Genomic DNA, 22,113 nt, shown 5'->3' with positions numbered 1-22,113 from the left:
TGTCTTTAATTTATTAAAGGTATAATTGTATCAAAAAGTTTACACATACTAATAACAATGAATCAATGCTTTCGCTAATCAAAAAGACGATCTTTTTAACCCTCTGACTGTTTAGCTCGAGAAAAATCCATTTTTCTCCACTTTTTACTATGCATTCTTGTCTACGGCAAACTCAATTTTTATTAAAACATCAAGGGATCAACAATTACTTTATATATTCCCGAAAAATAATGCAGATACAAATAAATCTTTATGAACGCGAAGGACATATTGTCTCATCGTAAACCATTGTCACAGATACTAAAACAGTTGGTTGGCGCGCGGGGCTGTCGATTATTTAGCGAAACAAAAACACTGGAAATGCGGCTGACACAGAACGATTTATCATCGCATTTGCTGCAGGCGTTATGAATACATAAAATCCGGAATACAGAATGCGGAAAATCGGATTGCCCGCGGTATTATCAGCCCAAGGTCGGGGGGTGGCAAGCCGTTATAAAAATGCTACCGTAAATCTGTTCGCAGCTTGCACCGCGGAGCGATTCTTCAGGGTCGATCGAGCTCAAGAGCAGCTGCATTACGTCACCGACGTCGCTGTGGAAGCGGTGTATGTCCTCGAGGAGAATGCAACCAATCAATCAACCGGCGAACAACCCGACCAGGGCAAGGTCTCCGCGAGCCAAGAACCCGAAACTTCGCCCAGGTACTCGATCCGTTGCACCTGAAAACCTCGTTCGTGTAGTTTCTCTTTTTTTTTTTGTCATTCACATGTAGTCTCATCGTGATCGTCCTCAGTATATGCTGATCCAGTATTTAAGTGTAAATTTCGTGCTCGTCCCCGTAACAATGCGCCGATACTTGTGACCTGAGTCATTCAGAGTGGTCTGATTACACAAATCCCTGAAAGAAATTTCGGAGAACAATTCTCATGTTCTCGATTAGCTACAACTACTTCCAAGTTTACTCATTTTAATGATTATTCAATATCGTATTGTTTATGAAATAGTATATATTTTGGTTCTATTCCATTGCTCTGTTCAAGTAAAATAAATTAAATTGCGAGCCTTGGCTCAATTTTTTGTTGTATTCTTTTCTTTTTATATGTGCTCATTATTTTCTCTTTAAAAACCTGTCTAAAATGTATTGCAAATGATTAGGCATTGTCAGATCACGAAAGCATGACACTGGTCCATTAAGTGTCGGTACAACTACTTGCCCGTTGAGCTTCACGATGCAATGTTGTTTGAAAGTAATATTGTAACCAATGCTGGATAAACTAGTCTTGAAAATGATAGCAGTATGTATGCTGTGCCACAATGACGTATAAATTTTTCAATAACAATTCGTGGTTACAATACTAATTTACCCAGCGCAAGCTTAGAGAATACAACTAACGATATAACTGCCTAGCACAGTGCCTCAGTTCCTCCACTTCACACATTCGTCTGTGTCTCCATGATAATGTAATGGTAATGGAATCGTATCATTAGATTAATAGAAAGAACGTGTAATATAGCGAAGAACGACCAAAGAGAATCGCAGCCATGACAGAAGAGCCGAAAAATGATAATGCAATGGTGGCCGAGGAAGAGCCGAAACAACCTCAGCCGCAAGAACAGCCAAAGCCGCAGGAGCAGCCAAAGCAACCTCAGCCACAGGAAGAGCCGAAACAACCGCAGCCGCAGCAACAGCAGTCTTCGGCGGCGGAGAACGAACAACCACCTAAGATGCCGGATCAAACGAAGCCGCAGCCCGGTGCCCAACGCTCCTCTAAAGAATCTGAAGGATCGATGAGTGCAACCGCCCCTAGCGAGCCGAAGAACGCGAGAAGAGAAGCGAAAGTAACCGGGGACCCCATGAAGCAAAGCAGTTCCTCGAAATCGATCTCGGCGACTGCTGCTGCACAGTCGCAACACCAAGCACCGCTCACTTTCATTAGGTACTTTTTTCCGGATTTACAATCTCGATCTACAATAGCTGGCAAAAGCACGTTTTCTACTGGTCGAAATCGCCCATCTCGCATTGTTTATTTTCAAATTGTTGAAATTATCAAGACTCTTAAGAAACGATTGAACCAATACCATTATTCATGCTTACTTTATGATGGAAATCGCAAAAGATCTAAATAAATTCAGTCTTACTTTTAAAGCAGCACGCTTTTAGATCTCGGTAGGTTTAGCATTAAGAAAACTTAGACCTCCAACCATAAGTGCAGTGCTCAGCAGACAATTAACGTATATTAAATTTGAATAAGTTAAAACTTTCAGAGGATAGAGCAATGTCTGATTCGTATTTTTTTACACTGGTGTATTTGTATTTGCCCCAATAATTTACGCTGATTGGCTGCCGAGTTCTCCAAGCTTCCAGATACTTAGGTGTTCGCGAATTTTGCATAAGTATGTACAAAGTTTGGTTAAATTGTTAAGCAAATTCGCAGTGAGGCAGAGAATAGTAAACAGTGAATATATCAGACATAAAGTTTAGACTGTAAAGTAGTAATTATGCAGAATGTGTTGAATATTTATTCTGCATAGTCTTTAAACTTTAACGGACGTTAAAGTAGATGTGAGAGTGTCTGAAATTAAACATGAGGGTATGTTATATCAAATTCGAGAGTTCAAGCTAACATTTTTGGCAAGATGGAGGCAAGCAAAGGGAGTGTCGTGGTTAATGCATGGAATGGATCTTGTAAATGACAATTTTTGTGTTCCAGTCCACGTGATAGGCTTTTCGGTCTAGGTTCCGAGGTCCACAGCTTCAGCACAGGATTGCTTGAGAAGACCAGCGACACTATATTGAAAGCCGCAAAGATCGGTGATTTTGCCGCCTTGAAGGAACACCACGAGAAAGGGTACTCTCTCCTATCCATTGACGCCTCTGGACAGACTGCTCTTCATTTAGCTTCGAGGCATGGCCACAAGGATATCATCAGATATCTTATCGCTTGCGCTCCAGCGAGCATCCTCAACATGGTTGACAATGACAAGTAAGTCCAACAGAATCTGAAGGCTTCTCGATGAACAATAAATCTTGTCCCTATAAACAACAAGACTCGTCTATGTAAATGATACGTCTGTTCTCTAGCCAAATCTTACCATAAATCTTCTCAGTCTAAAGACACTTTAAAGTCATAATATTCTATAAATTGAAATCGAGAATTACATGATTCTATTCAAAACCCCACTGGTAATTATAAAAAAATCTTCGAAAGTCCAAAGAGAATGTTTGCGAAAAACAACAGTTTACCTTTCAATATTTTCTCTTGGCTTTTATTAACAAGTATTGTTAAAGTCGCCGATTCCTTCATTTCCAGTCAACAGAAATTCTGCTTTTACTTTCCAATGCAAAAATTCTGTTTCCTTCCGAAGTTGAGATTACTAAGCCCATTAGTTCTGTTAAACGTGGACAAGTTTGTCGCCAGCCTCTGTTTGCGAGTTTCACCGCAAGAAAGCTTGAATGTGGGTCGTAGGGCAAGCCTATTTCCGGTACGTAAACAGGAATCGAATAAAAAGAGACTCCTTTTTTTGTATTTTCTAATTCCAGAGGTCAGACCGCTTTGCACAAAGCGGCTCAATATAAACGCCGTTCCATTTGCTGCATGTTGGTGGCGGGCGGCGCTACTTTAACCGTCAAGGATCGACAAGGCAACACGCCCCGTGATCTTGCTCTGCAAGCAGAGGACCGTGACCTCGCAGCGTATTTATTCAGTGAGTGGTTTTTCTACTCTTTCCTTTTTATTCCACCAGCGCCGACGATATTAAAGAAAAAATGCCATTCGCTCGCCGCTGTGAACACAGCAACCCTTTGAAAGGTAGCAATTTTAAAGAAAACTCTTGTGCGCGACGTTCTGGGTCTAGTGAAAAATTAATCCTCGAATGACGGACAATTTCAACGATTCCATGGTGAATGCATTGAAATTTTTAGCGATTTTATTGTCTTATTGTTAAATATTTTCTTTAGCTAATGAGATCATAATTGAAATAATTCAATACTGGACTGATCTTTTGATAGAATAGGCTATAATAAGATCAACATTGTCAAGTAGACACTTGTTAATAAATTCGTTTTAATATTATCATTTTTTAAATGTCGAATAATTATAATTAATTACTAACGCATTATTTATTAATGTTATCGCAGAATTTTCAATAGAAACACCAGTTCAAGTAATTAACAAAGTAGAATATTTTAAACAGAATGTAATATGGAACAAAATCATAATGAATATAATTCTGCCATCCGAGGATTAAAGGATCATTTTGTCGATGAAGAATTATCAACACTGAATTGGCCACCAACTTCGTGCGAAAATCATCGCAGATCAATCTATCTTATGCTCACTTCAAAGCACGTAGCCTCTTCTTTCACGGTCTACAATTCATTTTCTTCAATGATTTCACATTACGCGCAAAATTTACGTCTAAAAATACTGTTCCCTATTTCAAAAGTTCGATCCGGAAAATTGTAAAATTCTGTTTGCGAGCACGCTTGATTAAAACCACCGAGAAAGGCGTGCGATTGACAAAAGGGAAAAAGTATCAAAGGACCTGCAGCCGAGAGCTGGCAAGGTCGAAAAAAGTTCTCTTCGAGGCTCCCAGAGCAAAGCACTCGCTGCGAGAAAGAAGAAAATGAAAAAGCGTTTTCGGATCGTGTGTTTAATCCGCGCCACTTCCGCTATTGTTACCCGCCCGTCGGATCGTTAAATCGACGTTGTTCGGTGATATAGGTCAAGAGCAGTTCCAGCTGACAATGGAAGAAATGGAGAACACCCTCTGACCTACGGCCGTAATTGGCAGGGCCTGAGCGAACCCTGGTTGAACCCTGCCGACACACGGCGCGACGACGCGACGGGATGCGTGGGAGAAGTACTAGATCAAGATCCTAGATCAAGCCGGTGATCGTCGTCGATCATCCAGTAAGTCTTGCTTGTCGTGATCGAGAGACCGCGATTGCATCTGTCGATCGTATCGGCGGACTCATTTGCCACGAGACTTCCCTCGTCGAGATCGTTCCGTGTCGATGATCGACGTCTGCGAGGACCACAGTCTACGGTATACAGAGTTCTCGAAGATCAACAAGAATCTGACGATTATAAAGCTGAAGAATCTCTGAGGCTGGTTTCAAAAACGAAACTCGCAGCATCGAAGATCTGTGGAAGAGAGGATCCAGAAGGAGAGAGAAAGAGAGAGAGACGTTTGCTCATTCGCGATCTCGGTCGCGCCGTATTCCCGCGTGCTGAGGACGGAGGCGATCCTAACCGAATTAGTGAGACATTAGGATTAGGGGATCGGATAGTCGGGATTAATTCAGTCGTTCGAGACTACCGTTCACGTAATTCGTTCGCGTAAGTTTTATTTTATATTTTTCTACGTTCCATTTCTAGGCGACATAGCTGGTAAACGGAAAGAATGAGAGGGAGAGAATGGTTGACGATCGATTATGGTAGCTGATCTGCGCGCTCGAGGGGAACTGTTAGCATTCAAAGAGTTGGGCAGAGTTTTACCGTTTTTGATTCCGATTATGGTTACACCGTGGATAGTATCGTCGTTGTATTTTCGTTAGGATCGGGAACATGGTGCTGTGGACAGCGTTGCGGCATGCCTCGGAGTAGTACGACGGAATCAACACGCTAAACCGGGGAACCGGTTTACTTGGTTTCACTCGACACGTTGAGTGCCGGCCGATTTTTTTAGCACAAGACTCATTCGAATTTGACTACATAAATTATTGATAACGCATTTACTGTGATTTTTCTGGAATGTCCACTGTCATTGGAATTGTCTTTGGCAATGCGTTGTTGGCAGTCAACGTGTCGGGAAAGGGATGTAGCTCGCCGATCAGTTGAGGAAAAATGAGACCGGTGTGATCCGTGAATCTCAGTCGTTCCACGAATTTTCAATTCGACTAATTAGTCATCGAAGTGGCTTCAAGAGCTGTTCGAGCGCTCGATAGATACGTCGGTGACAGAGCGAACCAATATTTAAATAATTATTAATACGGTTATTGATAATTATTCGTTGAACATCTATCCGACTCTGCTGGCATCCAAGTATGTATTTCTATTCTGTGCCCTAACCTTCTTCCCCCCCTGAATTTTACCCGCTTGTTCTAGAGTATATCTCATCGCGTCGGATACATATCTTTTTCTATAAGTGTCGCGTTGCATATACATATATAAATATATATATATAAATATATATTATACATATACATATATTTTCTACGTACGTTAATACTGATATATATTTATTGTGTGTAAGGCGCAGATGTTTCTTCATGATATCTATTTTTTCTTGTCCGCGAGGACCCGTCGAAACTCCATCACACTGCTTGGACTATTTTACACAGATGTCCTACTGATGTATAGGGTGTTCCGCAAAAAGGGTTCAAGAAACGGGGGATTTTAAGGAAAGGTCGACAATAAGTGGAAACGTAGCGGGATTGTTTGATTGATTTGCTAACTGGTCGATCGTTCTGTCGCGTGATCGAGAAACTCGATGCGATCGAAATGAATAATTTAGTAAAATAATTCACCCATAAGAATGGAAAGTATTAAACGATATTCCACACGGCATCGTTTCAAACAGCATCAGCGCAGTCCTTAAATAAGAGAACGAAACGCGTACGCTTGTCGTTCCCGGTTAGCAAACCAATTTTTTAATGAAAGAACTACGATAAGGTAAAAATAACCATTGATAATTATAGGTATAGTATGTGTTCTTTAGTAGAAGGCTGCTTCCCGTCGAAGTAACGAGTACGTATAAACGATACAAATTCAGATACTTAGATGAGATTATCTCCGATCCAAATAAATTTACTCGATTTCTAATTCAATGAATCCTAGCATTCGCTGAAGATTTTACTTTGGAAATAAATCTTAAATAAACACTCGAAAAAAAGACATCGATCATTCATTCTCTATTATAATACGTAGTCTGAGTGTCGTAAATTTTCACTCTCTCTTCGCATGGAGAATTATATTAACGTTTCTGTAGACCGTAAATTCTTTTGGAACACCCTGTATGCTAATCGACAGTAAAAAGAAACACTGAATTATAGTAACAGATCCTGAAAGTAACGAAATCCAGAAGATCGATGTATCCGTTTGCCCTTGAACAGCGGTGGTCAGGTCTGTATCGACCCGGCATTGCTAAAACCGTGATACAACGATTTAACTTCTGAAAAATAATTATATTGGCAGCTGTTTAATTAGATGGATAGTGATTGTTAGGTGCTGGAGGTGCTTAAATTCAGTCAGATTCGGAAATCGGTCGAGGAGAATTAATAGGAGGGGGTATTAATGCACCTAATTATCGCTAATTGCGTAGTCGTAGAAGAGGTCCGCTCTCCAAGGGCTAAACTCGAGGATCTATAGAATCGGTGCGCAGCGACGATCGATCACGCCAATCCTCGCAGTCGTTCATAACGATCGACAGAGTCGCTTCGCGAAAAACAGCATCAGTTCAAGCTGAATTGTGCCAAAGGATCTTCATGGCTCAACGATTATGGTTTGCCAAATAAATCGTTTTATTATTGGATACGTAAATGAGGACATTGAACGTAGACGATGCGATTATATTTAAAATTGTTCTCGAATCTTCGTAAGACTCTCGCGTTGTTAATTGAGACTGTTTTTAAAGAAGAACTTCATTTATTGCTTATTGATTTATCGCTTAACTTAATTTATTACGTGTTGTAACGTAAAATTAGCACGGATGCATTAACAATTTGCAGTATCGCGGTTTCAGTGTGTCGAACACTCGATTAACAAGCTAATCAACGCCCAATGTGCAATGTCTTCAGTATTATCGATCCTCTGTAAAAACTTCGATTGCTTCGATACGAGATGCGACCAAGCGAAGAACAATTAGGATGAACAGCTTTCCAATCCAGCAAAATCCGAAATCAGGATTCCGCGAACCTAATCGAACAGCCGATCGCTTCGCGCCGGTTCGACGATTTCACCATTGGATTTCCAAGGCGGCGGACTCGAGACACAAAAAAACACCCAAGCAGCCATGTTCATCTCGTAGCCACGTCAGCTCATTTAGCCGTTAATCAATTGAGATCGATGAGGACGAGATAAACGAGTGCGGGGTTCATGTGAAAGAGCGCAAAGGTGAAAAAGGGGGAGAGAGAAAGCGAGAGTGAACGAAAAAGAAAAGCATTGTGTGAAAGACGAACGAGAAGAGAAAGGGGGAAATGGAAAAATGAGAGAGAAAGTGAGAATGAGAGAGAGAGAGAGAGAGAGAGAGAGAGAGAGAGAGTGAGAGAGAAAGAGAATTATCTTACTCGGTACCAAAATAAAAAAGGGGATCAACGTACGAACACCAATTAGCTCTTAAACGACGGTCTATCGTCACTATTATTATTATTATTATCATTATTATTATTACTATTATTATTATTATTATTAATATTATTATCATTATACTGTTAACGCTAGACTACTCTAATTTTACTCTCGAATTATTATATCGTATGACGTATGTATAGTAATCCTTTCTGAGCATTCGTCCTGCGGACTCGACAACTAAACCGCGCCGGTGCGTTGCCATACACCTGCAAGGTGAGTTTCTCATCGGCAGACACGCGCCGATGCGATTCGATCGTTCGCTCGATTCTCTACCGATGTAAATATTTTCGATAAGGAATATAAGGTTAAACAAAGTCTCTTCGTTTTTTTCGAAACGTTTTATATCTCCGCGAGACTGTCCTAATTGCCGAGGGATCATCATAGTACAATGGTGGTCAAAAGAAAGCGTCAAATTATCCGTGCGATTTTATTCGATCACGATCTACGATGTATTTATTAAGGAGATGTTATATTTAAGACCTCTACGAGCACGATGGTATTGTTATATTATATATATGGAATTACGTATACATATATATAATAGTATTATTTCTAAGAATGTTGTCGCTATCTTTTTCTATAAACGCGGTGACCACGGTTAATTGAAAGTCGCTATTCATCTTATTTTTCTTCAATAAGTCAATCGAACGAGTTTGTTGTTTTTCGTATGGATTCTCTTCGCAATAAAACGCCACTTAGAAACATCACTGCGCGAATTATACTTCCCTTCACCACCAGCTTACCGTCTCCAGAGTTTCTTTCCACCACCACTGTATTAACACAGTTTTCCTCACCGTCAACAACCATTGTGGGAAACGTAGAAACATATTTTGTGGAAACATATCGAAGCTGTTCCATGTAATTAAAAAATTAAAAGATTTTATTTGACTCCCATTTGACATCTAACAAAATAGTGTACCATATGGAACATTTTTCCAGAAATATTTTATAACTGCATACTTATAATACAAAATGCCTTTGGTGTATCAAAGATATTAAAAACTGTACCAAAATTTTCGCGATAATTTGTGTTTACAGTATGCGCGAGTATATTGTTCGAACATTTATAGTGCTGTTCTCGAACGTCTCTAGCAGTTTGTTCAATTATGTTTCTCTTCTATTGAATTTGCACAAAAAGATCAAAGACTATGGTTTCTTCAGTATGTTCCCATAATCGAGACCATCTCCAATGACAGAAGAAATTACCTAATTACTGTATCGTCTGTAGAAAGTACACAACAATGTCGAATAAGTCTAATAAGAACAGAAAGTTCGGAACGATCGAATCGAGGGGATCGATAAGTTCCCATGAAATGATGGCGCGTGTCCCTTCCCCCGTGTGTCTCTTAATCCTCTGTAATTACTGATAGTTGTAAGGATCGTTAGGCGGATAGAGAAGTTTAGCGACGAGTAACCGTGCGTATTATATGTATTATTATAACTTATAAAATAGCTATATCCGTAGAGTATTGGTAATCAACTAACTATGAAAAAGATGCTGCTGCTGCTGCATGCGATGATGATAATGATAATGATGACGAAGAAGAGAAACTACTTAGAGATGCCTTCGAGTGTAAGATACGTTGTTCTGATTATTTTTTATATGTAGAAATACTAATCGTAATGCCTCTGCGATTTCCCTGGGAGCTTGCGACACATTCGACGAGCACGTTGTACTATTCTACATTTTGCATCCTTGTTTGACACGTTGACTGCCTAATCGCAACGCTGAATTATCTTTAAAAAATGGGAAGAAAACTAGCGAATATTCATGCATTCATTTGGAACAATCAATTGCATCAGTCTCGTTAAAATAATGTGAATATTTTATTACAATATTAGACTAATTAAACGAATTTCACTTCGATCGAATAAAGCAATGGATATGCATGGATTACTTGAATTATTTTGCATAATTTATACATTATGTGTAGGTCCATGCTTTGTACAATACGTTAGTCTGGCATGATTGCTCTAATTGTACCACCTGTCCACAATTATCGCCTATAACCGCAACAATGAACATGACCAGAGTCGTACCCTTGTCACCTAATCAATAGTAAATTAACAGAAATCAGCTCACTGGATATTCTGTGTCGAGAAGCAAATGGTTGGCAAATTTTTTGGAGAACTGTGCCACCGATAAACGACTTCGAGATGGCAGTCAACGTGTTGACGAACCATGACGATCTTAGAGACAGAAGAATAGAGAAGCGGGAGTATTGGGGACTGGATTTCGAGATACGTATTCACGACGCGGAAACAGAAACGTGTGACACTTGGGAATTCTCTTTTCTACACACATCAAATCGTCCCAATCACTAGTCTTCGTTCATCGTTGATCGAATCAATCGTAAGAAGCTTCTGAAAATTCTCGTATGCAGAAACTTTCTTATTTCGTACATTTAAAATTTGTATCTTGAAAATAAAATAAAATGTTAGCGTATAGTGTTATTCCAAGAAAGATGTTTCTTTCATCTATCGATACAGCTAAAATATTATAAAACACGCTGATTGAACTTTTATATCAGTCACTAATAACAATAATAATATTATTCTTCTTATTACAAATTTACAATTTCTCGAGGGTCCAATGACTTCGCACCTCTTAATAACGATAAAACGATTCAAGCACAGAACAATCTCGATGTGATCCCAAAGCTCTGGAATCGATTTCGTTTACAAGCTTTGTATAAATGAAGCAACTCGCGTGGTTTCCAAGTGTTCCATCGTTTCCTCGTCGAGATGCCGTTCGCACACGTTCTCTTACCTCAAGTTCCAACCCTGTCCCTTGAAAATTCCATTGAGCGACCCTAAAAGAAAGTTTCGTCGTCGCTTGGAGACTTCGACGCATGGTCGATCTTCAAAGACGGGACTTTCAGAAACTCGCACCCTCGGCGACGTCACACATTCCTTCAGCGACATTTCTCATTTAACTCGCGTGCACTCTACGAGTCAATTAACCTGCCGCGAACCGTCGTCTTAACCTGCAACCATTCGCAAATCATTTCAACGTTTCGCATTACGACGAGTGAAAAATTAAATTTTTTCTCGAAAATCAAATGTAAACCACGACCGGATTCGATCCTCGAAATGTCCAAATTTTCTGAACTGTGTACAAAGGGTTAAAGGCGGCGCGAGATTTGTCTCGTGCGACAAGTATATTTTTCTGGAACCTAAAGAGAGACCGACTCTTCGGAATGACTCACGTGTCTTCTCTATTCTTCCGCGTCCTCTTGGACCAGCCGAATTTGCGAGAGGAACGGGACGCGACCAAAATGGAAGTCTCCCTTTTCAACTTTCTAGAGTTAATCTTAGCTTTTAACCTTCGTCGACATTCAATAATGGACGCGACCCTTGTTCTCCCTTTTTCATACGCTCCCCCCTCCCCCCGACTTGCCTTCCTCCTACGTTTCTTTTTCTCTTTTTTAGGTCGATCGATCAGTAAACGATCGTTCCATTGTGACCTCGCGGCGCAGTGTCTCATAGATATTCGTGTGTTAAGCACACTGGAGACTAATATTGGATCGCTGTCGAGTTTAAAATTTGACGGGAGAGTTCTGCTACCGAGTGGCTCGCTTCGATACGGAAATGTTTGCGATAGGAATTGGTCGGGCATTGTCGATGACGAGGGTAATGAGAGAAGAAATCGCAGCGCGTCAATCGAGTTCGAACAATTTTGATCGATGCGAGTCTTAAGGCGAGACGACAATCTTCTGTCTGGATTTATGAGTCCTTCGTTTGCAAAAGATAGAAGTTCGACGAACAGTTTCTTCGAATAGCTATATAATTGTTGCTCTCTATTTTACTTCGACGAAGAAAATTTTCGTGAAACGGATTCGTACTCATTTTGGAATCAAAATCGATTATACAGTGGAGAGTGTGCATGAATGGTGCACGTTGAAACGCGGAAAGTACTTGCACAAGTATCTTTTCATTCGCGCCAATGATAAGTCGGAGTTTACTTAGCCTTTCTTCCTTCGAAGTTTCACGATACCATTAGAAGTACAGTAGTTTGCAGGAAAGTAATTGAAACTACAATATTAACGAACAGCTCTGAAGTGAATTTAAAAGTTTGTACAATTTCTGACGGCTGTGTTGAACGATTGAGCGCTGTTCCAAGCGGCAGCAATCTTAACAATTAGAAAGAAAGATTACACGAGTTCCAAAACGCTTTGCTGCAGAAAAGTATACGTAAATGTGATAGATTAATTAAAGGAGAATAAAGAATATTGCCAATTAAAAAATATTGACAGTTAAAGTTAAATTTTGGACAAAAAATGTGCAAATGTTCGATTCTGTTTCCAGAGAAGTATAAATAAATGAAAATCATTAGGAAGAGAACTTCTTCGAGACATTGTGCCGCGAGGACCGAAAATCGATATCCTCGATTATCCCTCGTTGTGCTCTGACAACGGTGTAACATACGAACCCTACTGTATATACGTGAACGCCAGATACATACATTATATTACTAGACTTATCGAAATCTTCGGGTAACTAAGAGACAGAGAAACAAAAGAAGTAGAAACCAATGCCTTCAACGGTTCGCAAACTGTATTAATTAAAACACTTGAACCTCGAATTAAGGGAGAACTGGATAACGAAACGAGAAAGGTGAACAAGCTGAAGGAGACCTTCGAAGTCTGCTTCGTAGGTCGCCGTATTTTTCTTTCCATTAAAAAGCGAACTAAAGAATTTCCTCTTCGTCGTCGATTAGAACCGTGTGCCTAACATTCGGTTTTAGTATTAATCATTAGAGGATATTTAAAGGTCGAGTTTAAGGGACGAGAGTGAACCAGTTCAGAGTCGTGTTTCCTCGAAGCGTTTCGAGCGTTTCTCGATCGACAACTCAACGATTATAAAACAAGAAAAAAAACAACTGTGCGTTAAATTACCTGGCAAGATCGATTTTCTCGTAAGGTATATACAAACGATCGCGCTTCTCATCCTGAGAGATTATTTTCTAGGCTCCTCTGTGAATACTTCAACTTTCGTCGCGACGGATCGTGATTTCGATCGCGCGACGGCTGTGACATGTTTGTAAAAATAGCGGTTGTAAAATTACTATTACTGTTAGGGGAGATCGAACCGATGATTCGAGGGCAACGGTTTATCAAGGTGTAACCCATTCGTCAGTTCGTAGTTGGTCCTGCCAATTAGAATGCGACGGGTCGGTTCGTCGGGCTTAGGGAAAGCTTTGCTGATTTCGGATATGAATCACTATGATAGCAAATACGCTATACGCAATGCTAAATTCATTTTTCAAATTCAGATTATCTGTAATCTCATTGCGCATTAATTCTTTACATTCGAGTAGCGACTCTGAGACGCGACTAAAAATTGCTATGCCACGCCTCGAAAGAATTTCGACGGCGTCAAATTCGTTTATGTTTAAAAACAAAGCGCGTGCCAATAGATTCAATCTCATTTGAGATTTCGAATTAAAATAGCTTCGAGTATGAAAGGTCAATGATACTTCATAAACTAGAACAACAGGTGTGTCTTCGTGTTGCCATAATTTATTCAAGATACCTCGAAACGTCGACTTGACTTGCAAGAATGCAATGAATCGCTGAAAGATGTACAAACAAACAAATCCAAATTCGAGTCAATATTATTTCGGGTCTTGAAAATTGAATCACGATGCTGAAAGTTTATTCATTCATATAAATGTCTAACTATTTTGCTGTGTTTATCATTAATCTTATTTTAGTTCTTTATTTCTATTTCTACTAGTCATGTTGGGAGGCTTATAAAGAACACCCAAATAAACCTTATCTCAAGGGGTTCAACAGTCTCATACAGCTTTTCCATAATTCTATGTAGTCCTGCAGTTCACTTGAGGTAAATGTAGTGGTCAGGTTGCCGTATTATGTTGTCCTAGGCACTATGAAGGCAATCACGAACGGGTACTCTGTGCACTCAGAGGTGCTCATTCGTGAACAGCATATTATCTCTCCCAGTAGCACAGGCAATAAATTACCACCATCTTAGAAAGATATGCTATTAGGTTGGTAAGAAATTAATGTCGGTTTTCGAACTTTCGAACTTTGACGCACGTTTTTGGATAACAATTCACTTTTTTCTGTTTACCTTCCAATGTCATCTCACAGTGCAGATGTCGTGCTGCATGCTGATAGGTATGCTTTTGTTTTTACTGTTAATTTGTGCTCACTTCCAGTTATTGACTTCGTAATGGATGCCAAGTAAGTTCGTGTAATAGTCGTTCGAAGAGTTTATCAATTCCTGAACAACAGAATTTCACGCTACTGGAATTAACAAACTGTCAATTTATTGGCAAAAATATGTAGATTGTAATGGATCTTATTTTGATTAAAAAAAACTTATTCCGATTTGTGATATGTCGATTTAAAGATATTGTTTGGAAACCGATATTATTTCCTTACCAACCTAATATTATATTCGGTTCACCAGAGTTAGTGAGGCAAGTATCTCTTCCTACAAGGAACGTTTGTTTTTGCCCCCGTATTACAGTCGAGAGAACGCACTAATGACCTAACTTACTAGGTGGGGCCCTAGATGGTCCTGCTTGGGACACCGCATTAATGGTTTTTCGTGCATCCATAGACATGTTGATGATCATGTTAACACCACTGTCACCTGGCTCATACGTAGGTTGGGGCTTTGTCCAGTCCTCAGGGACTATGATTTCTCATATAACGAAAGCGTTACCAATTCAGGGGTAAACGTCTTAATCGAAGATGGTATGTTCACAGCTGACGCTTCCATCAAAGTGAGCGGAGCTTGGGTCTGCGCTGCATGCATGTGACCCATGATTATGGAAAATACAACGCTTTGTTTTGATTGGTCCCGGCTAAGGGATTCGAGCATCTCTATGCGTGATATGTGGAATGTTCCCAGCGGGAAGCCTTTGGCTTGGCGAGACCAAGCTGCTCTCTCTCTCTCTCTCTCCCTCTCTCTCTGTGGCAAGCATTTTCCTCGCTTCTTCTTTTTCCAGCTGAGCTGCTTCTTCTGAGCCTGAATCCATCCTAGCTTCACCTGCACTTAATGGTGCGATAGGTACCTTGAAGTAGTTGCCCGAGATCTCTTTTAGGGTGTAATTATCCATGTCCCTCCCCGCCATAAAGGTGTATAAACAGGTCAGGGAGGTCTAGCTCTACACTGAATTTTCCTTTCGATATATCATGAATTTTTTTCCGCCAATGTTTTCAATCGAGATTCAGCCAAGGTACACATGGAGGTTGCTTGACCTCGGTATCCCCCGAAGGCGATATTTTCCAGCAGCTCTTTTTTTATGTACATACACAAGTAGACTAAATCTGCGTACTTCCGAATGTTTGCGGTAGGCCTGATCAACGAGCAGAAAGGACTCCTTAACAATTCCAGCACTTGGTTGAGTGCCTCGGTAAAGTTTGACCTGGAGATACCCTTACTAACAAGGATATCTACTTGGTGACTACATCGGCTGTTGTGGTAAGACTGGTGACGTTGTTATATACAGACTGTTCTATAATCCACGTTAGAGATAGGCCTTCTGGTACTTGCAGATGGGGCCACGATACCACCAGCCAGCGGTAAACTATATCTTCGAATAATGAGAACAAATGTTATCATTTATATAGCTGTCCAGAGGTACGTCTGGAATCAGCTGCTGGAGTTGATTTCGCCTTCGCATGACCCAGGCCGGTGTAACATTACCCGTCTTCGCCAAATTAGTGATGTAGCAGAAGATTGCTCCTGCCGACATGCCTGTCGACTTGTCAGGATTCTGTACTGCTTTCCTCTCGTAGTAGCCGAGAATTCCACTGGCAGGCAGATCTGACCATAATACCGTAATATCCTCGACTATGTATATCGAAGTTGACGTTGGTCATATCGATTCTACTATCTATCATGTTTGATAGGGCTGTCCAGGCCCTTTGCGCTTCCGTTTGCTCGAACAGTTTCGAAGAAATAAGATGACCTTTGTGACTGTAGAACCGATGGACTTGATCTATGACTGCCATGTCACCTGGTATAACTCCTCCGGACTCTTCAGCAGTTACCACCAATCCTGTTGCCCCGGTGCAGGCTGCCACTATGTCATTTACCAACGATTTGACCTTCTGCACACGTGGAGGCATCCTTCTAAGGATACTCAGGAGAGCCCTCCTAGCGGAGTCCCTGTCATCAATTGTATTCTTGTCCTTCGCATACTCTCGTCCAACCAATTCACCATATGCTCTAGCTAAGTGTTTGTCAGTATCTCTTGTCCCAGTTGAGGACATCCATTTTGTGACGAGGACGTCAGCATTGTAAGCCCGGGCGTTCCAGGTTATGAAAGATTTTTCTTGACCGATCAAAGATCCATCGAGCACATCCTCAACCCATATGGGCAACACAGGCAAGGAAGAGGCTGCTGTCGCACTCATTCCTCCTGAGAAGTTTTGTTAAGGCCAGAGGGATCCCATATCTCCTCGCCAGGAACATTTTTGTGCCAAAGTTAGTGTTATAATAATTAGATGATTACAAAAATACGTTGTATAATTTGTGTTACAATAATTGAGGCTCTGTGGACATACTGATCACCCGGCAGGAGTACGATTACGACTGAGTTTTTAGTTACGACCACGAGCACTTCTTAAAAGGCAGGAAATTCAATTTACCGGGAAATACGAACTTAAATTTTTGTCGCTAAACGATTTAGCTTCACATTGCTTCTCTTTTATATCAGATGCCAATGAATATACGGGATATTGGCTCCCAATGTCTTTCGTGTTCAGTCATACATTAACAATTCATTATTGTTCTTATACTTTTTGTTGAAGTATCCATTATTTACAACAGTTAGTTTATCACCCATATTAACTATTAGTCGTATCTTCTATGACGAAGATAATTGCAGTCTAGATGAATTCACACTGCTCCAGTAATTATTCTCAGTGTAGCCTAGAAGGTTTTTTAAAAATTGTCTATATTCTTACAAAAATTTATGTATTCCCGAGAAATACATAAATCCTGACGTACAAAACTTGTTGCTCGAGTAAATAATTTATTTATTCAGTCGTGTCCTATGGAACAGATATAATTTCGATAACTGTACAATAAAACGTACACGGTAATATGACAGATAGCGTTAAAGAACGTACATACATCGTTAATCTGCGAACTCATTTGATATTAGCCCTTTGCACTCGAAGACATTTCAACCAGATATAAACCAATTTTTATAAATATGTAATGAATAAAACAATTTTCCTGACTCGTAGCATTTTCGTTCTGTATGACAAAGTACATTCTATGCATATGAAATCGAGTCTCGTAACTCATATAACAGTTACATTCTTAACAACATTTTTAAATTTGAGCTTCGGTGATATCTATAAAGATAATTTTAGAACATGCTATAACAATTTGAATGGCGCCTCAGAGTCGCCACTCGAGTTAATTCGGGAAAATGTAGAAGAAATATCATCAGCAAAGCTTTAGACGAGCTCGATCAGAGCCGAGCAAAGAGCCTAATCGAATCGTCAGACCGCACTGACCCTACACAAGCGACGAATGCGACGAATTCAGCCGACAGGAAGAAAAGATAAAATTTGGGGAGAACGCAGAGCGTGAGAGTGTATGTATCCCGAGGGAGGAAAAGAAACACAGTATTGCCTTTTTCCGGGGGACGCGGCCACGGCCCGTGAGTTTCATCTTAAGTTCTAGAGCAATAAATCGGCGACAATCACGGCGTTCCGGGCCGGGCCTGCGTCGCCGAAACCGTTTTCTCGTCTGTCCAGTCCGCAAGCTCTAACGTGCGCTCAACGATTTTCCATTCTTGCGGAAGCTGATGCAAACGGCGATCGATCGATCGATCCGTTCGATTCGCGAGCTCGACGGCGTTTCCGGTCCCGCGGTAGTCGCAGCCGCTGCCATCACTGAAACAGGCTTTTTCAACGTGCCTGAGTAAACTTATGTTCAACATTCAACACTATCGCTTACGTGTATCTCACGTAAGTTTGAGAATTACTTACGAGTTTTATTTCGTCGCAAACAGTAAATACATCTATGGTTTACGATCTGTTAGTAAGGAAGATAAAAAAGCAGAAGCATTTACATACCTTGTAACTATGTACTACGTCATTTTATTTATCTTATTTCTTATTTATTAAATTCTGACTAGGAGCTGGTATTTATAGAGTCATGAAACAATAGGTATCACTCACTTTTACCAGAAACAGAATTCCGTGTTAAAAGAATCACAAAACAATCAGAATGTTCCTTCAATTTGGGACAAAGAAATAAAATTCACATCTTATAAATTTTGTTTTCAATCTCTACCCAAGATTAATTGTTCGACTGTAGATTTTATGGACAGAAATCAGATTCATATTACTAAGAAAAGAAACGAACGTATTTCTTACATCATGCAATTAACGAACACAATTTTTATTTTGCACGGAAATCTGCAGTATGCTCATTATTATACAGAAGACTATTAAAAACTAAGATGACGGAAGAATTTTCGTGACGAACTAATAAATTCAGTGAAAAACGCGAACGTTACAGTAAAATCTCGCCTCGAATTTCTCGTAAAGGAAAATCAAATAATCCCTCTGTTTATCAGAACGCGTTTGGAATGTTTTTCAGGAACATTTCCCGATATTACAAAGCAGCCAGTTAATTAGCATTTTTGCCGGGGCAGCGGCAGCCGACAGGCGTCGTAGAATAATTGACAGAGCCTGGTTCCCGCGATATTTCGTTCGGCATCGCTCGACGCACAGTGGTGCTGGGAATTCGCTTTCTGTGGTTTGAATTATTTTAGCGTTGTTTCAAGGTTTAACGTTATAATATGGAAGGTCGAGAGCTCGTCTCGAAATCGGCTACAATATTACCCTGTCTAGAATATATATTTGTATTCTGAAACGAAAACTTGTGTAGATAAGGAAGTTCGAAAATTGTATTTTTGCCACAGAATCCCGGGTTTCCCGTCCACGATGCGTCGTTGAGAAAATTAGTTTGCGAAACGGCAATCGTCGCGCGATCGGAGACGAGTCTCGAACGTCGCTAAACGGACAAAATGTTTCAATTGATTCGTCGGAATGATTACGGTCGACCGGTTGAGTGCACGCCGCTAATTTAGACTGCAGGCGGTCTGTTTTGACTGCGGCGGACCGGGGAACAAAAGGGCCGCTGTTGTCGCCCGCGCCGCGCCACGTATATTGTGAACGTCGACCCAAATACTCCGATTTTCACCCTCGGCAATACCGGCCGGGGCTCTGTTCCGTTCGTGTTTCGTTATTCGCGAATACTTGGCTCCGCTCTCTGTGCCGCGCCTTTGCCAAGCCACGGCTCCTCCGCAGACATCGATTATTATTCGATTCGAACGGAAGCGCTCCGCGATTTACGGAAATTCCTCAGGTTCTTCTTCGCGCCGGTTCTTCGGGTTTCCTTGTAAATGTTTATGATGTCAGAAATAGAGGGAAAGTAACCCCAAGTGGTATCGTTAGCTTCAGACTGAGCTGGAAACGTTTGTCCGCGTTTGTATAAATCTATGATACTGCAGAAAATAACTGTAGGCAAAAATCTTTGAAATATTTAATTGTATGTTTTAAATTCTGTATTTTCTTGCATCGATTTATTGATAAATATTGTATCGCTACGAGAGATTTAATGGATCGTAGAAAACTTTTGGAAAGTCTGTATAGAGTGCGAAAGTTTCGATAGATTTTAAACAGTTGCCAATCAACGCAAGTGACCGTGAATTGCAACAACATCGAATTGCTTTACGCACGATCAAACGTGTTATAATAATTTATTTTCCCGTAAGAATCCACCAAAACTTACGTACTCAGTTGCACTATGGACAATCCACTAATTTTTTCGACAGAACGCCGTACAATTTCAATTGCAACCACGTCTTCTTCTCTGCAATAGAAGACACTCCTCAACGGAGACACGTTTTAATTGCAAGCGTGGAATGTTTCAAAATACGTACATTACCTGCTGCTAATACCCGAAATATTTTTGTTGCAAACGAACCAACCATTGCTACGCAATAGGAACTATCGTGTGTGCATTCTGTATCGAAAACATTAAAGAAAAGCAGAAATATTCGTACACTGTTCCCCGTGGTACGTCTTCCGATGCAATTTCCGAACGATTAAATATTAACTTTTTAAGTTCACCCGAAGGACTGTCACAGAGGAACTGTTAAAAGGGCGCTTCCGCCGGACAAATAGCTTTTTAATTGAAAGCTTCCTTTCGAGACCGATCGATTTCACGAGACGCCGGTATTTGGCAAGAGCGACAGAGACTCAGACCAACGTCGTTAAAGGAACGATTCCGTGTAATTGCAATGACTTCTCCAATCACTTCTCGCTATTTTCTGAGTCTATGTAACGTGTACGAGTAACTTCTGATTAGAAGGATGTATCAAGCGATTACTTTATAAGTAATAAAAAGATTTCTGATTCTCGAGCCGGCGATGTTTCTTGTCGAAGCAAACCCATCCACTTTCCCACCTTCCCAAGTCTCTTGTCCTTGATCTCACTCTTCTTGACAATATATTGACACAGAATGATCGATTATATTACTTAAATAAATATTCCGTTATATTACTACTACTGATCTCTTAAAATTTGTCATAAAAAGAATGTTGGAGAAATTATTAATTGGATCGTTTATTTTGGAAATGGTGTAAGTCCATTTTTGAAAAAAAATGTAAATGTATATAAATTTCTTATGTATAACTAGTCCATGCTTAATTTCTTAAAAAATACCCATGTTTTGTACAATTTAAAATTGGTCGGTAAATGAAATTGCATAATCATCGTTTATGAAAGTGGTGTAAGTTCTAGTGACAGAGGTAGGTGGTTTAGCAGATGGTTGCCGATCCATAGCCTGTTATTTTATATTACGTGTCAACAAGATAAATTCATTTTGCATGAAATGAAACGCGATTAAAAAACAGATAAGAAAAAGCACTAATGGAGAACAGGTAAATTGGTTGCAAATATGTTGGATGAGGTTTCTCAAAAGTGCACCATACGCTATTTTATATAAAACATCGATAAAGAACAAAGAATTTTAAAAAATTTTGAAAAAATTGCCCCGGTGCCTTTGTACCAAGGTGCCAGGCCTATTACTTATGAAAAATATAAAAACATCAAGCATTTAATATCTTATATACCTCCGGTGCATCGCGCATATTTTGAAACACTGGCACATGCAGAGCATAAGTAAATACTATCAATATCTTGTAATTTTAACAATGTAATTAGCGTGTAAAATTAAAAATGCTACTTCTAATTTATGTCGTGTCATTATTTGTAAACAAAATTGGATTAATATTAAGTATATTCTAAGTAATTATTGATTTTTCAAAGTTGAAATTAAACGATTTTTACATTTGTCTAATTTTGAAAATGGTGTAAGTCCATTTGCAGCCCGTAAGTATACATCAGTTTAGTAAAATACGCCTAAAACAAATTTATAATAACCAAATTAGATATTGATAAAATAGTAGAAATATTTTCAAACTTCATATAATTTGCCTAAATTTTTTAATTGACAGATATGTTAACCTTTAATTTTCTCGTTTATTTCAAAACAAACGGTCCAATTATCACCTTCACAGCAATAGATTAAATGCCCATTTTCACTGCCTACTTAATTTTTTTTTTAATTGTATATAACTCCTAAAAATTATTTCTTACAATTAATTGCTACAGAATTTTTCTCGATAAACAAAATGGCGATATATATTTTCTAAACTGGTAGAACCCAGATCTTTATCTTCAGTA

The 22,113-nt window shown here is 39.8% G+C and overlaps 1 protein-coding gene across 1 annotated transcript in view; it reads left to right on the top strand.

The window, feature by feature from the left end:
* Rdga (retinal degeneration A) overlaps positions 1–20,788 on the top strand; it is an 80,766-nt gene extending 59,978 nt beyond the window's left edge. Inside the window, exons 7-11 of the mRNA XM_078196117.1 lie at positions 526–703; positions 1,517–1,939; positions 2,714–2,986; positions 3,544–3,707; positions 4,727–20,788. Of these exons, the coding sequence (XP_078052243.1) occupies positions 526–703; positions 1,517–1,939; positions 2,714–2,986; positions 3,544–3,707; positions 4,727–4,776 (1,088 nt within the window). The 3' untranslated portion in view covers positions 4,777–20,788. The remainder of the gene's footprint in view (positions 1–525; positions 704–1,516; positions 1,940–2,713; positions 2,987–3,543; positions 3,708–4,726) is intronic.
* Positions 20,789–22,113: the final 1,325 nt, after the last annotated feature.

The sequence above is a fragment of the Augochlora pura genome, chromosome 2 (genome assembly GCF_028453695.1).
Source record: "Augochlora pura isolate Apur16 chromosome 2, APUR_v2.2.1, whole genome shotgun sequence".
NCBI lineage: Eukaryota > Metazoa > Arthropoda > Insecta > Hymenoptera > Halictidae > Augochlora > Augochlora pura.
This window is presented reverse-complemented; position numbering and strand designations above follow the sequence as displayed.